This window comes from Polyodon spathula, chromosome 31, assembly GCF_017654505.1.
Source record: "Polyodon spathula isolate WHYD16114869_AA chromosome 31, ASM1765450v1, whole genome shotgun sequence".
Classification (NCBI taxonomy): domain Eukaryota; kingdom Metazoa; phylum Chordata; class Actinopteri; order Acipenseriformes; family Polyodontidae; genus Polyodon; species Polyodon spathula.
The window spans coordinates 7,697,233-7,715,355 of NC_054564.1; the positions used below are offsets into that span (position 1 = coordinate 7,697,233).

The window sequence follows — 18,123 nt, forward strand, 5'->3', positions numbered from 1 at the left end:
TTACGTAAGACACAAACTTTCATTTTAATGAAAATAGACACCCCCTCCCCACCTCCCAAAAACCCAAATGCCTTGCATGTCCCGGCACTCCGCTGCCAATCTGGAATGAGCTTCTGAAACAATGGGAACGGTGTGTGTGTGACAGGCAGCAGCAGGGACTGTGAAATCGGTGCGTGTCGAGAAATGTGGCACCGTGGGACCACAGCTGTGTGCTGCAACCCCACCAATGAGACGAGACGGGGGGGGGGGGGGGGGGGGGGGGGGGCCCCTCTAAAAACAGCTGGGAGGAAGTCCCAGCATACACCAGGGGAACAGGGGGGGACGGGGGGAGGAGGCAAGACAGACAATGTGATCCAGGCGAGATTGAGAGACAACCGTTCCACCTTCCGAGAGTCTGTACAATTCCCCTCGGGTTTAAAACACGCCACACAACGTCCGATCACTTGTCTGGGACCTTAACTCAAAAAGGCTTAGTCGAAAAGGGGTGGGGGAGTGCAACTGTGCAGCAATGTTTTTAAGGTTGCACGCACTTTTCGACTAAAAGACAAATCTTTAAATGCCTCAAGATTAAAACAGTAAGGGCTCAGGAGTGCAGAGTGGCACGCAGCAATGTCCCAGGGAAATGCACACTGCCAGCTTTACACTGTGATCAGTGTTGTGATTGGAACACTTAACCAGTGTGTGGGCACGTCCATTTACTGAGAGACAGGTCTTTGATTAACCTCCAAGAAAAAAAATTTAATAAATCCTGGATTACCTGATGTAACCTCAGGCAGGGTGTAATTAAGAAATAACATTTTTTCTGTGACTGATACCTAGTTTAGTGTTTGAAGAGACATTTGAAAAAGGTGAGACACGAATGCGTTGGCTTCTTCCATCTCCTCAATAAACTACAAAGGGGCAGCTGCTTTGCACCCATGTTTTTGCAGCATAGGAAGGAAAGTCAAACTAAAAACAATAAAAATGGCGTGAGCCAAGAACAAAGCGCTTCAGTTTGTCGCATTTTGCTTGCAGGCGTTGCGAGACAACAAAACAAGAAAAGCACAGGGTCACAGAGTTAACTTTGAGGGGGTGTGCACGTCTGTTTTCGTTCCTTCGTTTATCACAAGGAAGGAAGTTTGGAGAGGGCCCTGGGTTAAAAATGGAAAAGACATTAGAGCAGAGAAAATAAAAATAAATAATTTTAAAAACACACACAATGAGCAGCTTGTTTCCGGACAGCTGCGACTGAATAAGTGAAACGAGGCCCACGACCAATCAGGAGTACCTCAACTCCAACCAGCGAGCCACGCATCCCTCCTCCCAGGCCTTCAGCTCAAACCACTAAGCCACTGGCTTCCCAATACTAAAAATGAGCCACACTGCTTTCCCCAATCCTTCAGCTACATGGCCTGGTACCTTCCCTGTTCCTCAGCTTTGCACAATCCTTTGACAAACTATCTCAACATGTATGAGACTTCTGGTACAGCAATTTGTCAAACAATTACATTTCTTTAGGTCTTAAAACATAATCGAACGTCAACTTTTACAGCATTGGACGGCTCGGTTTTAACTACTGGCCTATTGCTTACAAAAAGATACACGGGGCAGTAAGACACACGTACACTGAATCAGAGTCCTGAGGATGAAGCGACCAGTAAAAAGCAACACACTATAATCAGGTCAGTCAAACTGCTGCCCTGGATTAAAATACAATCAGTAGTCAGTAAACTCTGGAGAGAGGAAGACAAAACTGCAAGAACACATCGCATAATCCACGCCCCCAAAGACAAATACACACACAGACAGATAGAACTATTCTCTACTTCATCCAGCACAAGGAAGGCACGCAGCCAAAACACACAGCCTGGGGGTCTGAGGGAGAGGGTGGGGGGGTGTCTATAATACTTGCAACAGATGCTTTTTAATATGATGCATGCAAACTAGACATTCTACAAAACCACTACAGCTGTGTTCCAAGAGTTTTGCATCACCCTATAGAATGAACTCCCTTCATGAAGTCGAATGAAACCTGCTGAACTATGTTACGTTAACATACTGAATTACACACCGCATTAGAGTTTTTCTACATATTTAATGAAAGACTGACAAATGGAAAAAACGAACTTGAAATACTGTACCACTCAATGACCCCAAAAAGCTTATCTGGACCGCTGTGCTACACAGAGCCAGGAATGGCATCTTCGCTCTCTACGGAAGTCACGTCTTCAGCTCAGTACAGAACGCTCCATTAACGTTGAGTCTGGGTGCAGGGCGGGTCTGCTCCCCGTCACAAAGGTTTGAAGACCTCTAGGTCGCAAATGTTGTCATTCAGTTTATTAAGTTTCTTTCAGTATTTCTAAAAGGCTGCATTCCCCCCATGCACCCTCAAACTGCAAGGATATCGTGCACCCCAAGCTGCACAGCGTTACCCCTGCAATTCATACTGAAATCATCCTTCGCTGGTGACAAAATTGCTTCATTTTAAAACGCACACTAAACAGGCGATTAAGACTGGCATTGGTTTAACTAGGCAGAAACTACATATAAAAAAAAAAAAAAGACTGAAGCTGGCTCAGCTTGAGCAATGGGTCTGCAGTGTCTTCTGCACAGGGAAGCGAATGGTATTTATTCCTGTATTTTAATCCCCATTCATTCACTCATTTAGTTATGCATTCTTTTCAGAGTATTTACCCCCGAATCCAATGCAATTCAGACAGAAGGGTCATGGCAGAGAATGAACCACAAAATGACAGGAGCACTCGGGACTAGCTGACAATCGCCTCCAATTCTGCCAATCAGACGACAGTATTGGCAGCCCAGTGCCCCCCCGCCCCTCTTCCCCAGTATCTGCACTGCCCCCATTACCCGGCAAATGGCCCACACAGCTGGATGCAGTAGTTAGCCTCCATTGTCCTTCACCACACCAACAGCTCTGAAAACAATGGGCCCCAGGCCCTTGCATTACAACCCCCTGAGATTACATTGTTTTAGACCCAAGCACACATTATGCAAGCAATTAGCACCTCAGATTCATTTTGATGGAGATTATACTCTAGGCTTTCAGGCAGAGACAATGCAATCTCCCACAACCCAAAGTCTATTCAAACTCATTGGCTCCCAGTATGCTTTTAACAAAGGGGCAATCAAAAAGAGGCACAATTGCTAGGCAAACAATGCTTTTAATTGGGCTAATTAGCAGTTAATTGGGTGTTTGTATGGCACCGCAGGTTGCACACGTGTCTCCTGGCCAGAGGACCTGCTCCATCTGCCCAAGTGATCTTCCATTGAGACTGCCAACAAAGTACAGTTAAAACGCTCATACTGCAGCGGGCAAATGTATTCAAACACCTCAAGATTTATCCTTTATATACACCGACCTGCATGAAAACCTCTGGGTGGGAGAATTTCAACTTCTGCTCAGTAATCAGTAGAAGCAATAGGCACTGAATGTTAGACCACTTTGTGCTTTAAATTAGGCATCTTAAACACTTTCTAAAAAGCCATGCATTTAAGCACTACGTTTTACTGCCAGCGGGAGACAGAAATGATCGACACAGCCGTTTCCACGTCATGCACGTTCTCTGCAGGAGCACAGCCTCACAGAAACTAGCAGGGCAAGAGAAACGATTCAGCTGTCGAGGACAGATGGATGGACTCTCAGCTGGGGCAGGTGAATGCACTCCACAGCCCTGGCTGCACACAGCAAGATACAATCAGACTTCTTTTTCACTCTGGGGATCCAGCGGCACTATCAAGCAATAGAAAATGATGCACCGTTACCAACGGTCATAATGCCATCCACACCTCAGTTACACATTGCATTGGGCAGGAATATATTGCAAGTGTCCGCCAATGCATCAGGAGGTGAACTGAGCGACTACGACGGACCTGACCCCGCGCTGGCCGCACTACTGCAACACAGCCGTTTGCCCTCCTCTCCTATACACAGCCAGCAACAAGTGGGTCAAAGGGCAGCCATCTAGAGTGCTGGCGTTTCCACAGCAACGTGGCCCATTTAGGCCAGGCATACAGGCCTCTTCATATCCACTTTCATACAAAAGATCCATTAGCAATGAGAGAGACACACACACACTCAGGGAGGGAGGGAGGGCAGTCTGGAGGGGCTGCTTTTCAGAAGCACGTTGTTAAAATCCTTCATGAGCTCTCAAAAAAAAAAAAAAAAAAAAAAAAAAAAAAGAAAAAATTTGAAGACTATGCACTCCACAATGAAACAGCCAATGTGAACCAAACGACTGGGAAAGAACATTTCTCAGGGCTCCCAATCCTATAGGCCAGTGCCTGGTGGGGGGGGATGGTAGGGGTGGAGGGGGTGAGGAGAGCAAGGGTGGAGCGAGGTAGAGGGGTGGGGAGGAGAGGAGGGAAGGGGTGGGGAGGTTCTGCCCCATTTCTGCAGGTTTATTAGTGAAAATGAGTAAAGCTGAAAAGGTCTGCTCACCTCGAGTCTGAGTCGGGAACTGTGCAGAGCACGTCTACAGCAGCTGAAATCCCCCTTTCACTGTTATTCTATAACGCTGTAGAAATACTACAGTGGTCTGTTTTTGTAAAGGCTTCAGTGGCATCAATGAGCTGTTCACACACACGAAGACAAAAGGCCCTTTTCACTACCAAACGCTGCTTTATTTCTGTATGGCTAAAAGTGTTAAACTATTTTGTTTCTGACAAATTAAAAAAAAGATCCAAGGCAGAATAGAAAAATCAGCAACAGCCGTGCGATCAATGAAACGGATTGAATCGCTCCCCTGTGAAACACGCTAGGAGAGAAAGAGCATCTTGTTTCAACACTGGGGTTAGCATTCACACTGTGACAATACAGTCTCTGCAATCCACACTTAATTACTGGAGCTAGCAACCCCTGCACTTCTTATTAATTCACATACCTTGGCCTGTATTACACAGTGAAGGCGTTACCCCCAGTCTCCAGATTATCCCCAAAAACTCTTATTCACAGCGATGGACAAAGTTTAGCGTAGCCTAGAACTTGAGACCCAATAAAAATAAAAACCTAATTTAGAGCTTTTATTTAAAAGGCATGCAATCACAGAAGCTACAAAATGATATCACAAAAGGTCTACCACTAGCCATAATGGCAGTACAGTATTTCACATTAGAAGTAGTACATGGAAAACTACAAAGCAGTGTGCAATTCAATACGTTAACGTAACATTATTCAGCAGGTTTCATTCAACTTAATGAAGCAAAATTAATTAATTTGATAAGAGCCCGGTCCTGGAGAGCTGCAGGCTCTTCTGGTTTTTATTTCAGTTAATTAATTGCACCAATTATTGGTTTAATTAGTCAAGGAGAAGATGTTCCAGATCTTTAGCGATTGACAATGTAAATACATCTAGAAAGCCTGCAGGATTGCAGCTGTCCAGGACCAGGGCTCTAGACCCCTGCTATAGGGCGATGCAAAACATTTATCAAGAGCTATACAACATGCAGCGAGGCATTATGGAGTTTACAAGAGGGTTATCTCCCTGTGTGTGTGTCTCTCCCCATCGAGAGATCACCGCACTGAATCCAGGAAGGGTCTATGAAGACACAAGGTGAAAGCACGCTGCAGAGCTGTCTCTCTCAAGTCTATTTTAAGACTGGTGTAAGCAACGATTTGCAAAAGACAACAGAATTTTGGAGACAGGAGACACTGGTTATTAGAAGAAAAAAAAAAACACACACTATTTCTCTGGCAACAGCCAGTTTTCTGAAAAAAGGTGCTTTAAAAAATGTAAAATATAATAAACAATTCGAAATTCAGTCTTGTAATGTAACCACGGTGCATTTGAATCTTCGGTTACACTGTCGCATAAATGCACAGTGCAGCATTCAAGGTGTATTGAAAAAATAATTTAAACTAAACCGTTTTTGGCAAGGTGCTTATACAGGAGTCTTAAATTTAAAAAGCTAAGTCAATTTAAAAAAGAAAAAAAAAGTTTTAAATTGAAGGCATTTGTTTTTGCTCATACCACGATTCTTATGAAAACAGAGGAGTGATTGTGCTTTTCCCTCCCCCCTCCCCACCTCCACACAGCTGCCTGCAGATGAAGAAACACAGAGAGCCCGGCTCCCCTCTGCAGCTCTTGCTGCGCTCCCTCCCTCTCTGTGCTCCAGACAGCAGTGCATCTTGTCAACACCCCAATGCAGCCCTTGACTACTCCCTCACCGCAGAGCCTCCAAACAGGGGGGGGGGGGGGGGGGGGGAGGGGCTACATTCTCCAGGGGTGAAAGGGCACCGAGGATGAGGGGCTTGTGTTGATTAGCAAAAGGCCTCAAACACAGAACCTCAACATTAGGGAGAGGGAACCAGATCACCCCAAACCTTAAATGGAAAAAAAAAAAACACACCTCTAGCATTGACTTACGAGCCAGCTTTCAAATCTATCAGCATTACATCTATTTTCTAAAGGGGCTTTAGTTTCATGGATTGTAAGTTATATCACCCCCCACCCCTCAGAGGAGCAAAGCTCACAACAGGAAGGAGGGGGTCAGCAGGTCAAAGCAGGAACTATCCCACACAGCCTCAAGGTCCAGTAAATCAGCAGGCGGGAGATAGCAGGACAATGCAGCCGACTGCAAACTGGAAGGGGATCCTGAACCCATTAACCCTTTCAAAAACTCAACAGGCTGCCAGGTCCCCCGTAAATACTGCACCAAAGCCTGCCAGCGTGCCAGCATTGCGGGAAGGCTACCCAGCGAGGTGGTATATCGAATCCAGGTTTAGAGTTCTACTGCAACTAGAAAAAGAGTTCTTCCAACAACCGCTGGCTTGCAGCCCTTGCCAGGGGGAGTTTGTAGGGACAGTGTAATGTCGAATCAGGTTTCCAAAAACCGATGTTTATACATTGGAGCGCCAATGTTGCTTATTTTATGGGTTAAACAAATACCACGCAGATGTCCCAACATACAGAATATCCACATCCAACTGAAGAGGGGGGAAAAAAAAAAAAGCTTTTTTTTTTCTAACTGAACAGCAGTTTTTGTAGAAGGCCAGTCTTTTCAGAAAAAAAAAAGGTTGATTAATCTTAATTAGGTTAACAGAACCCAGATGAGACAGAAAGAGAGGCTTATTGTCTCCGTTTGTAGCGAGAAGTAATAATAATAATTAAAAAAAAAAAAAAAAAAAGCAACTCCAAGAAAATCGAAAGGAATCTGCTCCAAGCTACACCCCCCCCCAAAAACCTAAACCATAACCATTTATTTGACCGCAAAAGCTGTACGAAAAAGTTTGTGTTTCAAATTTCTTATTCCCCAGGGCGCTAGCCTAATGGAGGCCCCAGTAAATGTCTGTGTGTGGGGAGTGGAGGAATGCAGAGCGAGGTTTCGGGATCCAAACAGCCCCAGGACCAACACAAAGCCCAGAGTGTCTTGGCAACATTTATTATGGGGGGGGGGGGGTTTGGTCGAGACCCAAGATCCCCCTAAACGCCATCACTAACTGCTAAATAACCCCCACCCCACTTCACCGACTCACTGCTGCAAACAATTAGAGATGGGGTGAGGGGAGGGAGGGGGGAGCAATTACTACAGGGATTTACAGCCTGAGAAACAATTTATAAATCACAGCACCTAGGCTAATGCAATCCAGATTGAGAGCAGCACAGCTGGGCTAGGGCTCCATGAAGCAACAGCAACCAGTGCCCTGTGAAAACAATCTCAAACCTTCTGCAGGGGGGTTCGGATTCGTCCGACAGCCCAAGCACTGGACTCGAGGGAAAGGGGGGGGGGGGGGGGGGGTCTGCTTCGCTGTTGTGTTGTCGTGTACAGACGACCCAAGTTCTCTACCTCAACCCTACAAATATTTCTGCAGATGCCTTCGTCAGTTACAGTGTTGCACACAAACACAATACCCTGCTTGACTTTGAGTCTTGCAAGGTTTTACCTACTGGAAATGATTCTGCACAGTCGTTCTGTGTGCTGCAAGACTGTCTTCTGGCCAAGAGAGCCACTGTGTGTTGTGATTTATCCCAAGATTAACTGTAAAGCTGACTAGATCTCTTGCACTGCAAAACCCAACCCATGTATACATACAAACCGGTGTTCTGTATAGCTATCACTCAATCTATTTTATATAGCGCCTTTCATAGTGGACCATCACAAAGCGCTTTACAAGATACAGTAAATTCAATGACAAACATTTTTTTTTCTCCATGTCTTAAGACTCCTAATTAAAAAGTTTTTAATTTGTATTTCTGTACTGCAAGATGCCAGGCCAACAGTACGATAACTGTGCTAAAATTAACCAAATTGGCTGGAAAGAAAAGCCACGTCATAGAATCGCCACGAATGAAGGAATCCAAGAGGCTGACCCCTGACCCTTGAACCCGGGGTTAAGCAAAGCTCTGCGTCTCCTCTAAGAGAAGACAGAAGCAAGACTCTCCTGTCAAGAGAGCTGGGGTACAGGGCTTCAGAGCTGGGACAGTGCAACTGCTTAGCTTGCTGGAATCAACAGAAAACAAGCAAGGATTTGAACGGCCGTGTTTTCTGCGATATTAAAGCTGAAAATGATCACTTTTCAGTGTCCTGTTGAAACACTCCTTGCTAACTCTTTGAGGAGCTGTCAGCGATTAAAGTTATAGATGTATTACCCCCCCCCCCCCCCCGCATTCTCTTAAAAAGAGGGAGGGAGTGGGGTCTGGGGATCTGGCCACAGCCATTCTCTAGCTCTGCTGTGGGACTCGAAGCTGCTGTCCTGTGCTCTTTGTCCTGTCTTTCAGTCCCGTCTGCCTGGCTGAAAGGCTCTATTCATGGGCAGCAGTGAGCCTGCCAGTGCTCTCACACAGCCCAGAGCAGTCAGCTGAGCACTGCTTTACAAACCCCCTCATTTCACACGAGAACCGGCCCGACCCCGTCCTGCTTCAGGGATTTCCAATTGACGTCCCCCCACCCCCCAGAAAAAAAAAAAAAGCCTCTCCGACTACCACGGCAATCAGTCCCGCACATCCATCACGCTGTAGGTAACCCTCGTCACCCCAATGCTTTGTGCACACCCAGCAGCAAGGGCCTACAGTGTACAGCAAGACGAAATAATCCACTAGAAAAACTGGGGCACGCAACAGTTCATATTAGATGCTCAGTGTCTGCAGGACTACCATATGAGGACAGAACATCTCAGTAATGCTTCATTCAGATTGAAGAAAACAAAAACGTGCCACTACATGCAGAAGAGCCCAATGCACTGGCCTATGAGCATCTTAACGGAAAGATTAAAACGTTGTCATAAAACGTGATTTTAAAGAACATCAGTGCGGCTGTGTGTTTCGCCGCTCTGGATCCAGGTAAGCGGAATCTATCTGATGCACGGATCTAACCAGTTCCACCTTGAATAGAAGGCACTGCCAACTGTGTGTTTTCACAAAGAGTGGCTTTAGACACGTCCTTTTACCCCCCCCCCCCCAGGATAGCACTGCGTCGTGATTCATGACTCTTTTCTTCAAGGCCGTTTATTAACAAGCAGCTCACAATCAACACCGGCTGTTTTTCAAGATAGCTAAAAGGAAGGAACAAGAGGGGGTTTTGTCTTCCATCATTTTTTATTAAAAAATAATTCTGTCCAGTAGCAAGGACACGTTAATAAAATGAATGTCAAGCTAAAAGCCTTTCCTACGGGCTGCACCTCTAAGCCAAGTAGTGCTGCATCGATCAATGGTGGCATGAGTCGCACACTGGAGGACAGGGGGGGGGGTTTGCACGCTTTTTAGTGCTGGCCTGGTCGTGCAGTGCTGCACGCTACATGCCTACGTTTTGCTCTCTCAATGCCCTCCCCCTCCCTCCAGCCGCAGAAAGCTGCAACTCCGAGACACTAACTAAAAGCAGCTGCTCGGCATGCCAGACTGTTGAAGGATTTCGTGTTTCTTTTAAACAATCAGGTTTTATTAGCATGGAGTGGAGCGCTTTACATAAAAACGTTTTAAAGACTCCTAGTCAAAACGTTTGTCGTTTTTTAGATACACACAACTGCTTAATAAGTTGACTCCAACTTTGCAATAAAGTCTTAGCCATTTAGTGCAGCAATCTCCTTCTTCGACACACTGCAGTACACTCAGTGTAGAAGTTAGTAGTTAGAAGTACAGCATGTCTAAAAAGCCACTTTATTTGTATGTAAACCTCTCTCTTAGGAGACTGAGTTCGGAAACTGGACCGGAACACAATATTCTGAAGGGCAGGGTGTAGTCGAGTCAGAACGATGTTCTGAAAGTCACATAACAGGCAAGCCAAGTCACATGACTCCGGTCTCCAGCTCGACTGTCTGATTCAGTCAGCAGTCCTCTCCATGCAGCGCAGACAGCATTAGGAGCTGCTGCTCTTGGAGCGCTTCTTTGAGAAGGCTGAAAACGGCGACAACAGCAGTGAGTCGACTAGGACTGTGGACACAAACAAAGCGCTCTGACAAGCTGGAGAAAGACACTGGAAATACTTGTAGAAATGAGAAATGCGCTGCTAGAAGTTCAGTATACAGAAAGTGCATCTGAGCAATAGTTTCTTAAACAAGGATTATTTCAGAGGCGTTCCGGTGCTTTCAGATTTAGGACTACACCACTGCAAGAGAAGAGGGGCCAAAATGCTAAGAGCACCCAAATTTTAAAACCGCAACCTAGCTATAAAAACATGCCAACAAGACTTTATCCTTCAGCTCACACATGCCAGAATACAACACGCACACACCCACACTAACAGAGGTGACTATATGATTTTAGTCTTTCTGGTAAATAGAAACCAAGTTCCTGCCTCCATTCACAACGAGAGATGTTTTCTTGGCGTTTCCATGGAGACACGCCACAAAGATAATCTAGCTGAAATGTCCGACAAGCAAAGGCATGGAGGGCCTGAACAAAAGGGGTAGCTGAAGTGTGGGGGGGGTTTCAGTGGAACGGCGGCTGGGCGCAGCTCAGCCCAACCCTGGAAGCCACCTGAGCAGCACGCTCCCTCTGCCCACTTCACCCACTCCGACTGCAGTAGACATGGGCGTGTTCCAGCACGGTCTGTTCCCGACGTCTCGCCGAGATGTTTGTCAGACAGGACTTTTATTGCAGGTTTTTCTTTTTTACTTTGGCTTGATTGATGTTATGAAAAGAAGTATTGCTTCACTGGAAAAGAAAAGCAGATTAGGAGGCTCACGTTTACCGCTGGCCCGTCCCTGAAGGAGAGCACAACACCCCCCCCCCACCCCCTGCACGCGCGCCCCCAGATTGTCGTTTGTAAGGAAGTAAAGCTGAGCAGCTTCCATGTCCATGTTGTCGTGTTTTACAAAGTCTCCGACTGAAAGAACAGTTCTGGACCAACACTGTGCATCCTCCCATAGAATGAACTAATCTTGCTTCATTAAAATTGAATGAAACCTGCTGAATAATGTTACATTAACATATTGAACTACACGCCGCTTTGGAGTTTCCCCATATACTTCACCAAAAAACTGACATTGAAAAATATGACATTTCAAAACCCATCATGAAATACTGTACTGCTATTATGGCTTCCAGTGATACCATTTTGTAGTTTATATTGATTACATGACAAATAAAATATCTAAATTACGTTCATAATTATATATACAGTTCTATACTACTGGGCCCCTCTCATGGGCACAGCAGGATTGACTCAAACCCATGTGGCACCTACACTGCAAGAAACACTGCTGGAAATCACACAAGCAAACAGGAATCAATGAACAAAACACAACCTCAAAAAAACAAGCCGTGTTGATTTTTCTAACCCATCATCATTAAAAAAAAAAAAAAAAAAAAACCACCACCACATGATGAAGCACCTGAGCCACTAGAATGGATAGAAGAGGATGCATCTCAGCACATCAAAGGGACTCACTGATGTCACAGCAGAGAGAGCAAGAGAGGATCTTCTACTGGCCATGACAGCGAGGGGGGGAAAAAAAAACACAAGATCTAACGCAAGGCAAGCTCGGCACAGATCAGACGAAAAGCTTGAGACAAAAACACAACGCTAGGAACCAAAGTGCTGTGCCGTTTCAGGGCAAAATAAAACATTTGCATAAATAAAAAGGACCAATTTTTTTTTAGCAAGCAATAGCTATTTGTCAATGGATTAGGATTATTTCACAAAAGTTTAGGGACATTTCTAATATAAATAAATAAATAAATTCACACACTACACATAGCACTGAGCTGCAGCCATGCAGACCCAGCTAACCCTGATACGAGGTGTGCTCAGCCCTACCCCCTGTCCGCCTGGCTGTCTGTCCTGACTAAATGCAAACAGGCGTGGAACTGGCTGCGTGTCTGTCTGTGTGAGCGAGCGAGTGTGTGAGGGGAAAAGCTTGCTGTTGACACACTGACTCTCCTAAAGGCTGTTTGTTTATGTAAGGAGGGGCCCTCACAGTACTGGGCAATTGCACTGTTTACTTTGCATTGTCTCCACTTCTTAAAATACCGAGACGTGCAAAAAAGACTTGTTCAAACATCATGCGCAGTCCGTCCCCCCTCCCTTTCCACCAGCCCCCCCCCGTTATCGGGACGCAGTGTAGCTGGTGTTTTGTGCAGACCAGACTCCAGGATTAGGGGGAAGTTATTTGGGCGAATGTGAAAATAAGTGTTTACAGAGCTTACCTGGGCCCGACACACAGCAGCGAGCAGGCTTTGTGGGCTGTGTGGTAAACTGCTTTTGAAATAAGGGGCTTGTCAGTGTGTATTCTAGTTACCACCCACTGAGCTACGCAAACCCACTGCCTTCCCCACTGCAGCCCAGCACCCTAACCACTGCGCTACTCGAACCTACTGCCTTCCACACTGCAGCCCAACACCCCAACCACTGAGCTACTCGAACCCACTGCCTTCCGCACTGCAGCCCAGCACCTTAACCACCGAGCTACTCAAACACCTTCTGACTTAATCCGCTAGAACTGGCTGTGCCAACTGCCTTGGGAGCTCTTAATGCAGCGCTAGAGTTACATGAAAAACACAGATACAAGGGAGTGTGAAAGGAAACAGCAGCTACACCCAAGCCAACTCAATACAGAGGGGCTTTTTACACTCAAAAACAAAAAGACTACAGTAGTCCTATAGGGGTCCATTAGAACTATGTACCAGAACGTCAAACACACCAAGCAAATTCATAAAGAAAAGCCAGCCCTTTATAAGAACACACAGCAGGGGCTGTCAATACACAGAGCTGGTCTGTACATAATCTGACTTGGAGAGGCAGTAACCTTCATTGTGCAATTAAAAAAAAAAATACTGATATATGCATATATCATTTAATTAGATTTAAAAGATGTTGGCTGAAAATACCAGTTTCTAAAAAGCCCCGTTTTAAAAATCAAAGAAAACAAAAACTCATTTCAAGGTTTTCGTGGGTATGGTCCACTGTTTACAGTCTCTCAGTTCTGCAAACCTATGCTGTTAGCATGGCTAGACCCAAAAGCTACAGCAATCTTTGGGGGGGTGCAAACAAACAGGACCGTCATCTAGTCTGCCAATGCATTAAAACAGACCATTATGATTCCTGCAAAGGAGGCTGCGTTATGCAATGCAATGTTTAGGAGTGTCCACTGTATCTCGTGCAGTAGGTTTGGCTTTACAGTTTCAAGTCACGTGAATGGAGTGACAGTTCCAGCTAAGGGACCATCCCTCTATTCCCGTTTTCACTGGAAAATGCAAGAATTCCCATTTACAATCGCCAAGACGCATCGATTTATTTAATTACCCTCTCCCTGGACTGCAACACCATCTGTTTCCATTTTCCAAAAAATTTTAGAAGCCAAAGATTTTTTTTTTTTTTTTTGCCAGAGCTAAAATTAGAGGCACATTGTAATGGGGAGCCCACAGTGACCCGTGACGTTCGGGTGGGCACTGGAGTTATTTTGCGGGGGTGACTTTTTGGTTCACTAAAGATTTGCTTAGGAATTCAAGAAAGCCGCACATGCGTTCACATTTTCCATGTGTGTGCAGAGGAACAAATAAACACACTCCCCAGCCCGCTGGAAGTGCCTGTAGTGCAGTCAGTGGGGGAAGGAGGGTTACTGGCAAGAAATATTCACTACGCCTTTATTAAGTCTGCAAAATACACAATATGCCACATAATTACTCAGAGTCTGTATACAGTAGAAGTATAGTTCACATACACAAACATTTCTCCTTGTAAACATGTCCATAGCCAGACATCAGCAAAATGAAGCTCCTGTTTTAAAGTATATGCAAAATATAACATTCGATAAAACAGCAAGTGGCGAGTCAGGACTTTCACCCTGCCCACAATTGCTTAATATGGTAGTTTCAATTACATCAGTTTCATACTTGAATTTGTTGTATTTATTGCATTTTTCACTGCTGTGTCCTCCACAGACAGATTACTGTCCAGTTTGTTTACTTCCCCCCCTAGTTTAGACGCAGCTGCTTTTCTCCTGAACCCTGATTTGCCACTTTGTTATTCCGGGATCCAAACAGCACTCGCACCTAAACCCCAATCATACCAGCGTTTCTTCAACAAGCGTCTTCCCATTATAATAACAGCATCCTCGTTAAAACGCTGGTCTTCAGTGTTACTGTTGAGTCACATGTTACAAAAACAGCATGTGCGATCTCTGTGGTCAACACAGCATTGCTTCAGAAAAGGCTGTGCTTTGGCAGCTGGGTGGTCCTGTGGTTAAAAGAAAACTACTTGTAACCAGCAAGTCCCCGGTTCAAATCCTGGCTCAGCCACCGACACTGTGACCCTGAGCGAGTCTCTGAACCTCCTTGTTCTCTGTCTTTGGGGTGAGATGTTGTTGTAAGTGACTCTGCAGCTGATGCACAGCTCACACGCCCAAGTCTCTGTGAATCACCTGATAAATAAATAAATCTGCCCACGACCCCTTTTAAATACTGCTCTACATTTTTAAAAGGGACCCAAACCCCTGCACAGCCCACCACTTCACCTGCAGAACCACCCCCCACCCCTCCCCTCCCCCCAAGATGAAAAGCCCCCAGTTCAAGGTAATTAGCTCACAGAGGTGTGGGACCCATGTCAATGAAGCCATCAAGAGCACCATTCAAACGACAATGGTCCGCTAACTCCTTTCTAATTGAATGGAGCGATTGGAGGTGGGAGGGATAGTTAGTTTGGTAGCTGGAGAGCATGGGCAGGGGTGGGGGTGGGGTGCAATTTGTTCCCACTTGCTTGCAGTCTAACGCTTGGTTGATTTGGGTTAAATCACTTGTTTTTTGGGAGGGGTGCAAATACACTTAGCAATATCAATCCTGTTGCTTAGATAACACTGAAGTCTGTCACTTTCTATATGCAAGAATGGCGGCAGTGTGGGTGCAACACCGTCTTAAAATAAATACTGGCATTGTTTAAGTTTTGGCAAAGACAGCGATTGGGTATCACGCACAGTCCGTGCTGCAGTTTAAAAGTAGCACCAAAAAAAAAAAAAAAGAAACGCGCATTTTTATATTCCTGTTACCGAGTTGACCCGCTATCAACCTGCGTAAAGTCGATTGACTTTATTTGCACAATTCAGACGCGTTGATAGAAAAAAAAGAAAAAACCCTCCCAGTATCTCACTCCTCCTTTTGAACCAGATGCACTGAATCTAGCAATCTGACGTTGATCTAAAAGGGGTGACGACCTTCCCACACAACGAAAAAAACTTTCGACTTAACCAAGAATGTAGGCTTTTGTCTTGGGGCCCCTACACACCCCCCCCCCCCCCCCCCAAAAAAAAACACGTACCTTTCAGACGCAGTGGGCCAGGGTATATAGGTAATACTGAACTGCATTCAACTCCAGGATAACTATTGCAACGTTTTCTCCACATAAACGTATTAAAAAGATGCAAGCTCTCCACAGTTGTGCGTCTCAAAGCATCCGAACACCGAGCCGCTCGGCGCACAACTGTGTGTTTGTTTTTTTTAAGACAATTTTTTTAAAAAAAAAAAAAAAAAAAAAAAAAAATTCCTCTCTAACTCCCAGATTTAAAAGCTGAAGTCACATCCAATTGAAAAAGACTACTGCTATCAAATATCGCAAGAGCAATGAAATAAACCCTTTAACTGAACACCACGAGTTCGTGTTTTGCAATTAACTTCCCGTTCTAAAAAACAAAACAACAAAAAAAAAAAAAAAACTTTGCAATACCTGCGAATTAATCGTTTATTTGTTCATTTATTTTAACCGTAATATTTAAAACGCGTCTACTGTCTTCATCTTCTGTAAAAGGTCTAATTAAATACAGAAACGTGTAATTTTAAAAATGCACAGTAAGGAAACATGACAAAATAAACACGCATTGCCGCTGGCTGTTCAGTCCTTCGCTTTTTTGATATTCTCGGGCTACAAACTCGTAAAGACAGACTGCTTAAATTAACAGCAATTGAATGCGTCATTTAAACCCACGGTACGGGTTGAAATACTGCTATATTTGCAATGCTAAACGAAGTAGCGGCTTAGCCGTTTATTCACAGCGCGTCCGGATAACATTTTGTGAAAATTAAAAGTTTACAAAGTAACAAACACACTCCCAATTGAACGGTTTATACAATTTAAAAAAAAAATGTGTATTGAGTACTTGTTTAAATCCGTAACTAACTCCCCCCCCTTTCCCTAGTCGCTGGAAGCGGCTGGTGCGTTACAGATGTGTATGAATCACACTGGCCTGGGTGCTTGGCTTGCCAGCAGTCTGCAGCACTCTCTCTCAGCCTCGGTCCCGGGGACCCCCTCTGTCTGCCGGGTTTCATTCCAGCAGAGCTCGCAATGAACTAGACCCTTCACTGAACTAACAATTCGCTTAATGAAACCTTTAATTCCTTGCTTTCAGCTCTTAAAACAGCTGCAGATTTCACTGTACTTATAACATCTTACAACTTGAACCCTGCGTCTGTTTACGAGCTGAAAACAATAAGGTCTAATTAAGCCAATTAGTCTAATCAAGGGTCTAGCGAAGTAACTGAGGGCTCAGGTAGAATGGAAACCGGCAGACACAGTGGTTCCTCAGTACCGGGGTTGAGAGTTACTGATTTAAGGACACTGTCACCGATTAAAAACACAACACAGCGCTCCCGGCTGCTTCCAAACCCCTGCAAATCATAGCAGCAACTTTGCAGACTGTGCAACTCCTAATGTTAGCAAATAATGTAGAATTGCTTGGAAAACGCGAATTAAAACGGCGGTGTCTGGGCACGTCCCCAACTACTGCGTCATGCAAGCGGCCCTGTTATCAGAATACTGTGCGTAATTAATTCTGAACAGACTCGAGAGCCCGTGGATAATAAGACATTATTATACCGTTTACGTCGCCGGTTGCCCAAACTAGGAATATTACACTCTTGATGCAATTGAAATAATTTAAAACGTCTGCCTATCAATTCTTAAATATTATCATGCACAAAAACAAACAATAACTGGATTGCAATAGCTAAATACATAACTACTTTGTCGCAGTATTGAGGCTTAAATACCTTGTTTTTTTAATATACAATATCCAGCTGCCAAGCAAAACGTCAATTTGCAAACAAAACTAACCTTCCTTGAACTCTACTGCCCCTTTAAGAAAGCGGGGGAGGGGGGCAAAGTTTCAAAACTTGAACTGCAAACTTCTGTTCCAAGTTTTGCCCTTTAAAATTTCGAATTACCAGACCTCGGAAAACAAACCTGATACAAAATGCCAACAAAGTAGTGTCCACTCAACACCCAAAACTGCGTGTCACAGAATTGAGAACAGAGTCTGAAAAAAATAAACTTAAAAATAAAATTGCATCCCTAAAACGAACAAAGGGCTAACTCCTTGAGAGGCCACTTAATGGACATGGCGCTCCGCGGTGGGGCAGTTACTGTGGGGGGGTATACTTTTTATGGAGAAAGTAAACTAGGGAGAAAAAACCCAAAATATAAAACTGGCGCTCACCGTTCTAGCGCCGGTGGAGAGGGAGCCGCTGGAGAGGTAAGGGTTTGAGAGATCCGGGATCATTAGAAACGGATATCCAGGATAATGAGGACTCTTAAAAAATCCTCCATCTTGCTGTCTTCTTAAAGCTGGGAAAACGACACGGGGAGAAAACAACACACTTTGGGTCAGACATTCTTTACCGATTTCGTCATGCAAACCGAAAACGCAGTTCGAGGCAATATTAAAACGCAATGTTTTTTTTTTTTTTGCATCGTTACTAGAAGAAGTAT

The 18,123-nt window shown here is 44.8% G+C and overlaps 1 protein-coding gene across 1 annotated transcript in view; it reads right to left on the reverse strand.

Annotated features, from left to right (window-relative positions):
* The window catches only part of LOC121303125 (transcription factor 7-like 1-A), a 34,075-nt gene that overhangs the window by 14,670 nt on the left and 1,282 nt on the right, over window positions 1-18,123 (reverse strand). The window contains exon 3 of the mRNA XM_041233604.1: window positions 17,852-17,979. Within this exon, the coding sequence (XP_041089538.1) occupies window positions 17,852-17,979 (128 nt within the window). The remainder of the gene's footprint in view (window positions 1-17,851; window positions 17,980-18,123) is intronic.